The 13,410-nt window shown below is 57.5% G+C and overlaps 2 protein-coding genes across 2 annotated transcripts in view; both read right to left on the bottom strand.

Moving 5' to 3' along the window:
• Positions 1-2,686, bottom strand: part of CAP1 (CAP, adenylate cyclase-associated protein 1 (yeast)) — a 17,021-nt gene extending 14,335 nt beyond the window's left edge. The window contains exons 1-2 of the mRNA XM_014946467.1: positions 2,533-2,686; positions 530-652 (exon numbers count right to left, since the gene is read on the bottom strand). Of these exons, the coding sequence (XP_014801953.1) occupies positions 530-652; positions 2,533-2,686 (277 nt within the window). The remainder of the gene's footprint in view (positions 1-529; positions 653-2,532) is intronic.
• Positions 2,687-7,028: 4,342 nt separating this feature from the next.
• MFSD2A (major facilitator superfamily domain containing 2A) overlaps positions 7,029-13,410 on the bottom strand; it is a 12,196-nt gene continuing 5,814 nt past the window's right edge. The window contains exons 4-14 of the mRNA XM_014946466.1: positions 12,186-12,309; positions 11,986-12,064; positions 11,261-11,433; positions 11,067-11,157; positions 10,319-10,440; positions 9,933-10,016; positions 8,940-9,023; positions 8,523-8,635; positions 7,868-8,011; positions 7,488-7,664; positions 7,029-7,118 (exon numbers count right to left, since the gene is read on the bottom strand). Coding sequence (XP_014801952.1) covers positions 7,061-7,118; positions 7,488-7,664; positions 7,868-8,011; positions 8,523-8,635; positions 8,940-9,023; positions 9,933-10,016; positions 10,319-10,440; positions 11,067-11,157; positions 11,261-11,433; positions 11,986-12,064; positions 12,186-12,309 — 1,249 coding nt within the window. The 3' untranslated portion in view covers positions 7,029-7,060. The remainder of the gene's footprint in view (positions 7,119-7,487; positions 7,665-7,867; positions 8,012-8,522; positions 8,636-8,939; positions 9,024-9,932; positions 10,017-10,318; positions 10,441-11,066; positions 11,158-11,260; positions 11,434-11,985; positions 12,065-12,185; positions 12,310-13,410) is intronic.

Here is a 13,410-nt window from a genome sequence, read left to right as displayed (position 1 = left end):
AACCCCGGGCCCCCAGGGTGGGGCTAGATGGGATGAGCCCCCTTCTCTGGGGAGGGGGACAGTCCTGGCCTTGCAGAGGCAGAACTTGGCTGGGGAGGGGGGTGGCCTGGGCTGGGGGTGGGAGGAGGTGGAAGGGAGACTTTGGGTCCTCTGGGATGGCATCTGGCTGTGTCGGCCCTGGGGGGGCTGAGATCAAGGCCCCCGCCCGAGCTGTGTGTGGTGGGTGCGGGATGGGAGACAGGTCCCACTGGGGATCAAAACAGCTACACCCCCACACAGGGTCAGTTCTGGGGGGCTCTGGGTGGGTGCTGGCTCCGGGTAGCAAAGGTGGTCTTCCTTTTGGGGTGTGCTGGCTCATCCCAAACATCCAACATCTCCTACGGGGCTGCCGAGCTTCCCCGAGTACGGGGCACTTCAGAGTCTTGTGCTCACATTCTGGGGGGCTCTGGGTGGGTGCTGGCTCCGGGTAGCAAAGGTGGTCTTCCTTTTGGGGTGTGCTGGCTCATCCCAAACATCCAACATCTCCTACGGGGCTGCCGAGCTTCCCCAAGTACGGGGCACTTCAGAGCCTTGTGCTTACGGACCCTCTTTGGTCTGAGGGTCTCAAAGCACTTGCAGAGGGTGGATAAATGCTGTTGCCCCAGCTTCGTTGCTGGAGAGACCGAAAACAGGGTGGTCAAGGGAAAAATAACTCGGAGCCAAGAAGAGGTCCCTGGAGTCAAGATGGGATTGTTCCCACAGAAGGCTCTGCTGTCTGCTTTTACCATTAGGGCAGGACTTGCTCTACAAAGGTGTTTGCTGCCGCGGTTAGAGGAAGGGCAGCGATTGTCCCTGCCTGCTGTGAGGGACCTGGAGCTTTGCTCTGCGTTTTTGGGGCCCAGCAGCCCCGGGGAGGGAGCTGAAGCTGAGCTGGGGGGTCTAGTCCCGGCGAGGGCTGGGACACGTTGACAGGATGGGAAGGAGGAGAGAACTCGGTGAGGTCGGCTGACTTTACCACGGCTTCCTGCCCTCTGCTTTGCTACCATAGATGGTCACGTCTGCCGCAGCGAGGGCTGGAAGCGGGGCCCATCCACCACCGGGCTCCAGAGCCGAGATCCAGGCTCCATCTGCGGGATCCCAGCCGGGGCAGGAGGGATAAGCCAAAGGAAGGGAGCGGGATCACCCGGGAGCGTGGCTCTGCTGACATCTAGTGAGGTTGTCTCCTCCGGCTTCGTGCTCCCTGCAAACTGGGGAGGTGTTCAAAAACCCTTTGAGGGGTTGATTTTTCCCGGCAGCCAGTGGATAGGAGTGTGTCTCCTTGGTGAAGAGGCAGCTCACCACCATCCCCCCTCCGTGCAGCCCCCCCAGCTCTGAGCCCTGGCAGAAGCACACGGAGCCAAGTGGGTTCTGCACCGCTGCCCTCACACCCTCCTTCCTGCAGATGAAACGAGCAGCTCCCTACAGTCACCAGTGCCATTTGCCAGGTTTTCTGCTTTTCTTGCCTCATTTTCCACCCTGCCAACACCTGATCTGCCTCTTGCAGCTGTCTCCATCATGACCAGATACTTTAGGATCAATTGATGTGATGCAAAATAGAAAATAAAATACAGACTTTTGGTTTTTTTCCCATGCAGCCAGTGACTTACATTTTATGGTATCCTGTGGTGGCCACAGCAGTGAAGGACCAGCCATGAATCCTCTCCACGGGGAAATTTAGATTAGATACCAGAAAGAAATTCTTTGTTGTGAGGGTGGTGAGGCACTGGAACAGGTTGCCCAGAGAAGCTGTGGCTGCCCCATCCCTGGAGGGGTTCAAGGCCAGGTTGGAGGGGGCTTGGAGCAACCTGGTCTGGTGGGAGGTGTCCCTGCCCAGGGCAGGGGGTTGGAACTGGATGATCTTTAAGGTCCCTTCCAACTCTAACCATTCTATGATGCCATGATTCCGTGTCCTGTCCCACTGGTGCGAGGGCAGTGGTGGTCCTGGTGGGCACCATAAGAAAGAGCATCTGTGAGGAGGAAGCGAGACCCTTCCAAATCTAACCATTCTATGATTCCATGTCCTGTCCCACTGGTGCAGCAGTGGTCCTGGTGGGCACCATAAGCAAGAGCATCTGCGAGGAGGAAGTAAGACTGGGGAGGGGAACTAGAAATAACTGGTGACTGGGGAGAGGAAGAGCACTGCTCACTGGGGATATCGACACCCAGCCCCAGGCCGGTGTGTTTGCTTCTGGGGTGGGTCTGTTCAGCTGAGTGTGTGTGCTTCCCAAACGAACAAAGATCAAGTTCCCGGCAAGGCTGGGTCCCAGAAGAGCTGCATGTTTACAGAATGACTGTAAACCAGGTCAGTGCTCTGTGGGGCATCCTGGTGCCCATAAACTGTGCCAGCCTTTTGACCGTCACTGTCCTGTCTCCAGGGAAAGGCTTACAGCCTTCCTGTGCTGCTGCCAGGTGGTTGGTGCCTCATCCCCCTTTCCTCCGAGCGTTGTGGGGATATTTGCTTCCTTTATTTAGCCACGAAAAGGCTAAAATGTTTTTGTGTCCCCTAGACAGCGCCCTTCGGCTTGTTGTAGCTGAAGGAGAGCACTTGTCCCCACTCTGTTGTGGTGTGAGGAGGCCACTTGTCCGAGCTCCAGCCCAGGTCCTTGTGGTGCTCAGCCCCTTCCGACTCCTCCCCAGGGGCTAAGGCTTTCAGAGCTCCTTGAGCCATCTCTGGTTAAGGCTAAGTCCAAGCACTGGCCTGCACACAGCATTTAATTTCCCGGCAAAGCAATCTAAAGATTCATTCATGGAAAAAGGGGTAATTTTTTATTTATTTTGGGTAGCAGCAAACCCTCTCGCTGCCCCATCAGTTTCTGGCCATGTGCTGGCTGCTTACATCCTTGGAAACAGTGGCTTTGCAAAACATTAACTAAAGCCCACCAAAACAGGTCGGTAGCCTTCGGTCTGTATTTGCAGATAAAGTGAGTGACCTGAGCTGGGTGGCACAGACAAGGTGACCCCTGGGGACAGCTGTACCCAGGAATGCCTCTGCGCAGCTGGCCCTGGGTAAACTCTGCCTTCCCCGGCTGGTGGCAGAGCCCAGGCTGGAAAGGGGGTCACTGTGCCAAGGAGGTGGACCTGCTTGCCATGACCTGCTGCCCAGCACCTCCATCCTGAGCACAGCCCTGCTCTGACGGTCCTGCTTCCCCCCTAGAGATTCCCAGGCTGAGCTGTTTTCCACCTGGATCTATTCCCTGATCCAGCCCCCCCTCCCCCAGAGACTGTCAGACACCCTTTTTTGTGGAAACCTGTGCTCGGTTCAGCTTGAAGTGTCCCCTGGGTGATTTCTGCCGCAGCGTGGGGCACACAGGTCCCTCCATCCCAGTGGTGAAGGGAAAACTGTCACCACCAGCAGTGGTTTGGAAGTTTCTTAAGTCTCCTCCTGCTGTGAGATAAACCCGGGGCTCTTTGCCCTTTCCCCGGGGACAAGGAGGGAGGCTATTCCTTGCTCTCTGCAAGGAGCAACTTTTCACACTTCCACTAATCCCCCGTAGGGTAAACAGCCACAGCATGGCCACTCTCACCTTGGGGACTGTCACTCCTGCTGCCCCCGTCTGCCTCATCCAGGAAAGGGGGGGACCCACCTCTTGGCAAAGCCACCTTTGATGACAAACAGAGTCCAATTTCACAGGTTCATGTGCCGCCCTTTGGAGGCCACGACTGATGTTTGCTTGGTTTTGTCACCCCCCAGGACGAGTGCCCTGTGCTTGTGGACTGGCTATGCCCCATCACCTCCCAGCCCCCTTTCCCCCTGGCACATCCAGCCCTCATGGCATGTCACTGGCTCAAAATGCCCCTCTGAGAGCTCTGCAAGAGCAGCAGAGATGCCCACCAGTCCGGACTCAGCCACGAGCACTGGGAGCACTGGCTGCTGGCACCCATCAGGCTTCCCCAGGTCTCAAGGTGAGCCTTGCAGCTTGACCAGAAGCCCTGGCCAGTGTTTGGGGTGCCCTAACATGCTCTGATGAGTGTCAGTGGAGAGAGGGGGGGGTCACAACAGCCTGCCCTCCCCAATGAGTGAGCCCCACGTGCTGCACCTCTGCCAGGCTCTTTTTACGAGCGCCACTGCTCATGTAGTTTGTGGACAAGGTTCTTTCCTTTGTGAATTAAAGGGACCAGACAACCCGCTTCCCTGAGTGGGACAGAAACCCTCTGCTCCCATCCAGCATGGGCAGCAGAGCCCCCCCAAACTCAAGTGGAAGGCTCCCCAACTCCCTGGCACCAGATGTCTTACCCTCACCCCTTAAATCCCCATCAGCTGGGAACAGAGGCTGAATCCCAGCACCCACATAGGGTTTCTGGGCAGCACAGCCCATACGCTCTTACAGGCATCGCCTCAGCAGGTGCCTCATGCACAGCTGACAGCCCCCATTTTCCATGTTCTGGCTCTGATTTCACAGGGCCAGCCCTGCCCCAACCTCAGCCCCGGCACATGGCTCACCCGCCCGGCACCGGGGACACAGCAGGGATGTAACTCCAGCGGGGGGGACACAGCAGGGATGTAACTCCAGCTTGGAAAGGAGGTGCTTCCCAGATGCTCGGGTGCATTTGCTCCCTCACTAAGGTCAGTGGGGATGAAGCCATAGCCCAGCTGCTGCTGGAGGCCAGCATCTCCCCACACAGTTCTGGCTGAGAAGATCTCTCATGCCAGAGAGGCTTTCTTCATGCTTGGAGCTAAAGCCCTCTGTAATCACAACTGAAGCAAGACATGGTCTCCGCTTCCAGGCTGGAGTTTTGCCCAGGGCTCAGTGCTATCAACTCCCATGGTCATTTGCACCCACTCCCCTGCATCTATTTTCTTAAAAGCCTCAAACAGATGAGGTGTGCTTAGCTAGGAATGTCTGGGCCTTGGTTCAAGCTCAGTGTGCTTTTAGTCTCTTGAGTTGGCCGCAAAAAAAAACCCAAACCTGAACAGAGACTCCTCATGAACCCCACAGAGCCAAGAAAGAGGTGGCAAAGAATAAAATGTCCCCGATTTCTGTTGGAATTCTTTGAAAAGAAAAGCTAGCAGCAATCTTTCAAATCCTTGGAGGCAGCAGCACTGCCCACACCCCTCAGAGGCAGCCAGGTCACAGCAATGGCCAGGATTACTCCTTGCAAACCCAGCCAGGAGCAGGGCAGGGGTCAGTACATCTGCAACAAATCTCAAGCTCTGTGCTTGGCTGGAGCATTGCCGTCCTCCTCTACCTCTCACAGGGGCTGCAGATGGGACCTACCTGCCACAGGGGCTTCAGAGCACACTGGCTTTGTCCTGCCCTTGTTCCTTCGCTGCAAACTCCATCCCTGGGGGAGCAGGGAGCCCCCAGGCCAAGGCTAACGCTGCCTCTCGCCCTCTGCTCAGCACAAAGCCAGCTCCCAGCCTCCTTGCATCATCCCTTTTGCTTATTTCCATGACCCCGTCATGGTGGCAGAGTGGGGCCCAGTTAAGCGTTCCCAGCTAAGGTCTAATCCCTCTGGCTATTTTTAAAATCCCCATACCTCATTCCAGTCCTTTGTACCCAAATGCGGAACAAAGGATGAGCCCTCCTTCCCCCGACCCCCCCGCCCCAGCGCAGAGGGGCCGCTCTCGCCTCAGCCTCTTGGCCCTACCAATTTCTTGGTGTGACAAATGGGCTGGACAAAAGGCAACAGCCCCGTCCCCGAGGGGACAGAGCAGCAGAGCCAGCAGAGTCTGGGGATTTGCCCCGGCTGCATGGGCAGCTGCTTCATCTCCAGAGCATCCTCTCCCCATGTGCATCCATACTCCAGCCTGCTTTCCCCCCACACACACACCCTGCATCACACTTGTCACAGGAGTGCAGTGCTCCCGCTGAGCGGGGAGGGCAGGGCTCTCCCCGTTTTCTGCTGCAGAGAGAGGAATGTGAGAGCAAGGTATAAATATCCGCCAAGATTAGTGCTTGCCCAGCACTCTGCCCCGGGAGAAAGTGTTGGGTGTCACCCACAGCCCGCATTCCCTTCCTTCTCCGCTCCCCGCCTGCCTCTCCCGTTTCCAGCCCCGGGTTCACAATCTCCGCAGCCAGCACTTTCATTTCATTCCACCCTCCACCCCCGTTCTCTCTTGAAAGGGAGAAAATAATAGAGCCTTTGTCAGCGGCTGCGGTGCAGGAACCCGGACAAGGAGCTGCACAGGGGTAAGGGGCTGCCGGGCACGGCCGCCTGCTGGGATTATGGCATTCCTGTGCCTTCGGCTCAGGAGAAGTCAATCCTACACCCCGTGGCATGTAAAGGGACCCTGGGCTTGCTGACATCCACAGAAAAAGCAGCCAAAAGAAAAAAAAAAATAAAATCCTCCACACCCACACTGCCGGCTTCCCCCGCTTTTATGTAAATTAATATTAATAGGTCCTCGAGTTTGGTTTCTGTACAGATATATACAAATAGGAAATAGTTTCGTATTTACATCATTAAGTTAATTAGGCTCTATAAAAAAAAAGAAAAAAAAAAGAACAGCTTTCCAAATTAGTGTCGTATGTACAGACAGCAGAGGTGAGCTCACGTCCTTGGCGCGGTCACATTGACAGTGTAATGTACACTAACCATTACCCCCGGTCCTACAGGCGGTCAGCCCCACGCGGGCCAAGCACAAGTGTTAATAATCAGCAAAAAAATCCCAGCTCCAGGATTCTTCTGGTCTCCAGGACCCGGCAGGGAATAGTGCTTGTTTCTCAGGAGGCACACAAGTACCACAGGGTCAATTCGTGTGTAATGTACACTACCAGCGCTCTGTGGATCCCATGGAAGGCACAAGACCGGCACAGATCTCGTGTTGGGAGTCGGTGGATGCTCTGCACGGCTTCTCCCCGGTGCTCCTCGACGGGGCACACCTACAGCGACACGAGGCTGGTCCATCTCCAGAGGGATCAGGTCCTTTGGAGAACCCCCAGTGTGAGCGGATGGAGCCAGCCCAGGGGTCACACGATGCTGGCCAGTTCTGTGTTGTCCGACTCCGAGCTGCTGTTGCTCTCCTCCCTGAGGGCAAAGGGTTTGGGGATGAGGCACGGAGTGAGGCACCCGGTGTGAGCGGATGGAGCCAGCCCAGGGGTCACACGATGCTGGCCAGTTCTGTGTTGTCCGACTCCGAGCTGCTGTTGCTCTCCTCCCTGAGGGCAAAGAGTTGGGGATGAGGCATGGAGTGAGGCATGGAGCAAGCCCTGCCTCCAAGCAGCCCTCTGCCTCGGAGCACAAGAGCCTCCGAAGGGTTTGAGAGGGACGTCACCGCCTCGCACGGTCCCCAAACGAGTTTTCTTTAGCAACTGGGGCGGGTTCCCCACTGATCTCAAACGCTTCACGCCATCTCTTTGGAAGTTGGGATTGGGAAAATAAGTCAGCCCTTCCCTCACCTCACCACCCACGGGTTCTGGAGGATTCTTGGACAAGTCACAGTGTGTCCCAACCCGTCTGGGCCTGATCCTGCCCCCTCCCACCAGCTTGCTGTGCTTGCTACCTCCACAGCACATGCTAACACTCACCTTAAGTCCTGCAGGGCTTTCTTGTTCTTCCTCCGCTTCTCCTCGTCAATGGGGTACAGCTTGAAGAGGAGCAGGCCCAGCAGGATCAGCCCCACAGGCATGGCCGACACCAGCATCTTCAGGGTGAAGTTCACTTCGTTGGGCTGAGAGCAGCCCCGGGTCTGGTACCCTGCAAAGCTACAGACAAAAAAGGACCTTCAGGCAAAGAAAACTGAGTTTCTAGGAAGCAAACCTGTCCCTGCAGGGAGAGGTTCAGAGCCACAACTGGATTCGGACCCCCACCTCCCTCCCAGCCCTTGGGAAACAGAGATGTCTGGATGCAGAGATACAGGACTTGCCTCCCTCCCTCCCTGCTCCTCGGCTCCCACACAAGAACTCACTCTAAGCTGAGCGTGGAGATGCCCAGGGAGACCCCAGAGGTGAACTTGGTGAAGAAGACATAGAAGGAGAAGAAGATGGTTTCATGGCCATGGGAGTCAGGGTGCTGCAGCTTGAAGTCGTCTATGACATCTGGGAGCATGGACCTGTGCGGAGAGAGGAATGGTGAACGCTAGGGTAGAGCCAACAAAGCACCTCCTCTCCCCGCTGAGAGGATTTCCATCCAAGAGCCTCATCTTGGGCTGAAAACATTGCAAAAAGGCCTCTTGAGGATTTTTAACCACTCCATCAGGCCCTAGAAGCACCTTGCCCAGCTCTGGGGCTGCAGTGCCAAGAACACCAGGACCTCACACTCACCAGGGCAGAAGGAAAGCGGCTGCGACGCTGATCCCAGCTGCAACAGCCACGATGTAGGTGACGATGAGGTTACTGTCCAGGACAGCCACCATGATGAGGAAGGGAACTGCAGACTGGAGAGGGGACAGAAAGCAGGTTGCATCAGGGCCTGACCCAGACTCCTTGCCCTTTCCCGTTGTCTCCTGTGCATCCCAGCCCTCCAACCACAGGAATAGGGAAGCAGCAGTGCAGCCTTCCTCCCAGAGCCCCACAGTGGCCATTTCTGCTGGCCTTCCAAGAGCACCAGGACCTCACACTCACCAGGGCAGAAGGAAAGCGGCTGCGACGCTGATCCCAGCTGCAACAGCCACGATGTAGGTGACGATGAGGTTACTGTCCAGGACAGCCACCATGATGAGGAAGGGAACTGCAGACTGGAGAGGGGACAGAAAGCAGGTTGCATCAGGGCCTGACCCAGACTCCTTGCCCTTTCCCGTTGTCTCCTGTGCATCCCAGCCCTCCAACCACAGGAATAGGGAAGCAGCAGTGCAGCCTTCCTCCCAGAGCCCCACAGTGGCCATTTCTGCTGGCCTTGGCCACATCTGTGACAGCACAAACAGGATGAGGGACAAGCACCAAATCAGCTGCAGCCCCTGCCCAGCTCCAGGCCCTTTTGTGGGGGACACGGTTCTGCTCACCCCATGTGGGAAAACACCATCCTCAAGAGGACCCACTCACCGAGATGCCCACGTAAACAGCAGTCTTCTTCCCAAAGCGGGTCAGGAACCACTGCCAGAAGGGAATGGTCAAGGTGGCCGAGAGCTAAGGGAAGAGAAGGGGTTGTAGTGTCACTTGCTGGCCAGGCTCTGCTCCAGGGTAAAAGCTCTTCCCAGCAAGGAGCAGCTTCTGGACGCCGCCTCCCCCATCATATTTCCAGCTTGTTCTAGCACCTCTGATTTCCACACGCTCCCGGGGCTGGCACGCAGCCACGCTGCCTACTCCTGCTCTCACCCCATCCCTCGCCTGCCTCTGCTCCCAGGGAAGGAGAGCTTCCAATTGGAGCTGGTGAGTGGGGCCACCTCCTCCCCGCTGCAGAGTGCCCTGGTACCCAGCACCACCGGTCCTCGGGGCACGTGGCAGGTGACAACACCTGCCTAAACACAAGAAGGACCCAACTCGATCCTCGGCGCTGGGAAGGGACCTGATCTTCTCATGGCTGCCTGCACAAAGCGTGGGCAAGAGCCAGGCTCTGTGAGGACCTTGGCACCAGGGACCTCTCTGCCCCATCGAGTGGAGAGGGTGGGAAGGGCTCCCAAGGATGAGGCAAGCTGGAAAGTGCTCTCAAGGAGTTGTTTTGCTCCATCTTTCTGGCAGTAAACACTGAGATCCTTTTCTTGAGGTGGGGGGGGGAAGGGAGATAAGTGGCAGGATTTGGACAAAAGGCCCCCATGGCTCCTGGTCTCCCCCGTCTCTGGCCGCTTTCACACGGGAACAAAGGCCTTGCTGTTCCTGCCAACTCGCCTGGTCTTTGCAGGACATTTGGCAGCTCCTTCTCCCAGGGAACCTTCGGTCACTGTCCCCACAGTGGACTATTGCAGTCCCATAGCAGCCCTCCCCTCAGCCCACGGAGCACCCATCCCATGCCAGCTCCTGAGGAGGACACAGAGTGCCCCATAGTGTGTCCCACCACTGTCCCAGCCCTGAGGGACTCCAGGATGAAGCTGTACGCACCATGATGGCCAGGAGGATGTTCTGAAACTCGTTGCGGAAGCCCAAGGTGTAGGTGCAGAAGAGGGCAAAGTTACCCTCCAGCAGCTGCGGAGGAGGCAGAGAGTGGTTAGTGGGGGACAAGCGCCCCAAGGCACATGCTCCTCCTCACCAGGCTTGCGCTCAAAGCGCGAGCAGGGGAAGAAAGCGGCCATTCACTGACCCATCAAAGGGCAGGAGGCCACATCCTTCTCTGCCTGGGGCAGCTCCGGCCCATTGAAGCTGCCGCCTCACATGTTCCCATCCCACCAGGATCCTATCTGGGCCCTGAGCTGCTCGTCCCCCAGCCATCTCCAAGCTGTGCTGCTGCCGTTCCCTCTCCCCCATCCACCAAGCCCGGCTGTGCCTACCATGAAGGCCAGTGAGGTGAAGAGGAAGCCAGCAATGAGCTTGATGTAGGCACCGTGGTTCATCACCAGCTTCAGCCCCTGGAAGAAGGAGACAGGCTCGTCCGACTGGAGCTCAGAGGCCTCTGGGGAGCAGAGCAAATCAGCCCATCGTTAGACCCGCTGAAACAGCACCCTTGGGTGCAAGGGGTGCAGTGCTTCACGCCTGCTGCTGAGCACCCCGCACAAGTCCCTGCCCACCTAAAGCATCCCACCCCAAGGGAGCCTGCAGGGACCTCCCTGCCCTCATGTGGGGGTCCCTCAGCCCTACGGAGGGGAAGGGATGGCCAGACTGATTCACCCACGATAAAGGGGAGGGAGGGAAAGATCACAAAGCAGAGGGAGGGAAGGACAGAAGCTACAGGACTTTAGATGTCACCTCACCCTGCAATGCCCGAGCTGGCACTAGCAACCTTGACCAGTCAAACCTGCAAGATAACGTTTATCTCTGGACCCATAGAGCAGAGCGCTAAGTCCTCAGATGTGCTGCCATGTACCCTGGAGATGCTCTGGCCTCCTGCCCACAGCGCTGCCCTTCTGCAGCACCTTCCCCAGGCCCCCGTTCCCAGACCTCAGCTCTACTTGCCTCTCTCCTCCAGTGCTCGACCCACCAACAAGAGACTGAGAGCTCAGCTGGGCCACTAAGGAGCCCCTGGAAGGAGCCACAACGTTTCCACAAATCCAGAGTATTCCACCATGTCTCAAGCCTCACCTCTCTTCTCCCGCACGCCCACCGACAGGATCACGGCGCAGAGGATGTAGAGCCCCCCGATGACCCCCGCGGCGATCATGTAGGCATTTCTCTGTGCAAGAGAGAGGAGGGAGCAGTGAGGGAGGGGGCTTGTCCCAGGAGCCAGCCTGGTCAAAAAGGCAAGGAGAGCATGGTAGGGGCTGCCAGCAGCTTACTGTGTCTGTGAGTGACCCGGTGTCGTGGGTCATGTTTAGCTCCTCCATGGCCACCGAGGAGTTGGGCTTGCCGATGAAGACGGGGCTCTCGATGCAGGGAGTAACCACCTTGCCCACAATCTGGCCCTGGATGGCAGTGCCCAGCACGGTGCCCAGCACTTCCACAGTCATACCTGGAGGGAAGAGGCCAATGGGACTGAGCACAGCCCTCAGGTACCCAGAGCATGGCTGCAAACCCCTTCTCCCCAACAGAACCTCCACAGCTGCAACTCACTGCCCTTCACCATGAGAAATGAGCCAACCTACAGCTCCCTCCCAACCACCAAGTGAAAAGGACCGTGTTGAACAAGGAAGGAGAGTGGCTCCTGGGGAAACTGAGGCAGGAATCAAGGCCAAGACTTGGTCATGCGATTCCCACTGCTGTGTGACAGAGCAGGAGCTTGGGAGCTCAGATCCTCCATCATCTGCTCCAGGCACTTGGGCATAACAAGGACCGCCTCCCCATCAGCCCAGCTCTCACCAGACTAGACAAGGATGTCTGCTGGAGGAGCCAGAGAAGAGGAGTGGGAACCACATTCATCACACACCATCCTTGGGGTGGAGTGTGATCAGATGAGCCCTTCCAGCAGGTCATCTAGAGGAGGATCATGCCCCAATGAGAGCTGCAGCAAATGAGCTGAGCACCAGCTGCTCCCCAGCCATGGCGAGGAAGGGAAGACTCTTACGGTAGGCGGTGGCGGAGTCCCGCTCGCTCTGCTCCCGGCTGATGAACATGGTCAGCGCCGAGTAGGGCACGTGGAAGCACTGCAACAGCATGAGGAGAATTAGCTCAGGGATGGGAACCTGCCCCTCTGCATAGCTCGGCAGGGGTTCGTCCTCTCCATCCCTCACCCACCAGCCCTGGTGTGTGCAGAGCCCAACTCACCGTCACAAGGGTCTGGAAGGTGCAGTAGAAGATGAGGTACCACAGCACTTGGCCTGTGGAGATGTCCGGCACAAACCAGATGAGAACGTAGGAGATGACAGCAAATGGGGTGGAGAAGATGATCCTTTGGGAGAAATACAGCGTCAGCCTTGTGGGCGTGCGGAGCCCAGGTAACCCCACGACCACAAAACCAGTGGGGTTCAAATATCTGACTTTGGGGGCCTTCTGAGCTGCGCTGGGATGGCCCACTCTGCTCCATCACTTCAACAGGAGGTGATTGCCACAGGGGTGGTTCAGACCAGGCTGAAGGCAGCAGCTCAGGTCTCACAAGGTGAGAAGGGGAAGCGCTGACTCAGACTTCCAGGGAAGAGCTTCATTTACAAAAACAGACATTTCTGCTTCGATGGAAGGGATTGATCTGCTCCTACCTTCAGCTTCCACCCCTGCTCCCAACCTTTCCCCCAGGCTGTTCAGGAGGATGTAATCACCTCCCTTGTTCCAGCAAGGGCTGGGGAGCAGCCAGGCAGCACAGCCCCAGCACACAAACGCCTCTCACCAGGATGGAAAGCTCAACAGAGGATCGGAGGGGATTGCTCAAGCGCCAGGCATTGGCAGTGGACCCCCCCCCCCCCCCGCCACAACAAGCCCCAGTCCTGGGGTCACCTCTGTTCTGCTGGCAGGGATGGGGCAAACGGCCAGCTGCAGGCACGGGGACACAGGATGGAAAGCTCAACAGAGGATCGGAGGGCATTGCTCAAGTGCTGGGCATTGGCAGCGGTCCCAGCAGGACCAGCCAGTGAGGGTGATGGCAGAGGGAAGCCACCCAGAGCATCCCTCAGCTTCATCCAGCAGATCTCACCACCCTTGTCCTGCTGCAACGCAGATGGAGGGGGGGAGGAGGGGGGAACAGCTCTGCCCCACAACCAGCACCCCCAGGACACCACAAGCACCCAGGTCACCCCCCATCCCTCAGGGGAGAAATCCCTCCTGCTGGAGGGAAGTGAGCAAGGTGTTGAGGTTGCATCGGGAGAACGATTTTGCTTGGGGGTTTCCAAGCACCCTGAGGCCCCCAAACTACGGGGCAGAGGCTTCATCCTGGAAGGAGGCCAGCAGAACCGGACACGGAGTGGAGCCACGCAGGGTCAGGGCTGGCCCTCCACCGCTCCGCTGCCAAGGGTACAGTGAGATCTTTCCATCCGGGCTGACGTACAGGACGCAAAGTTTA

Source organism: Calidris pugnax, unplaced genomic scaffold, assembly GCF_001431845.1.
Source record: "Calidris pugnax isolate Ruff unplaced genomic scaffold, ASM143184v1 scaffold113, whole genome shotgun sequence".
Lineage (NCBI taxonomy): Eukaryota > Metazoa > Chordata > Aves > Charadriiformes > Scolopacidae > Calidris > Calidris pugnax.
This window is presented reverse-complemented; position numbering and strand designations above follow the sequence as displayed.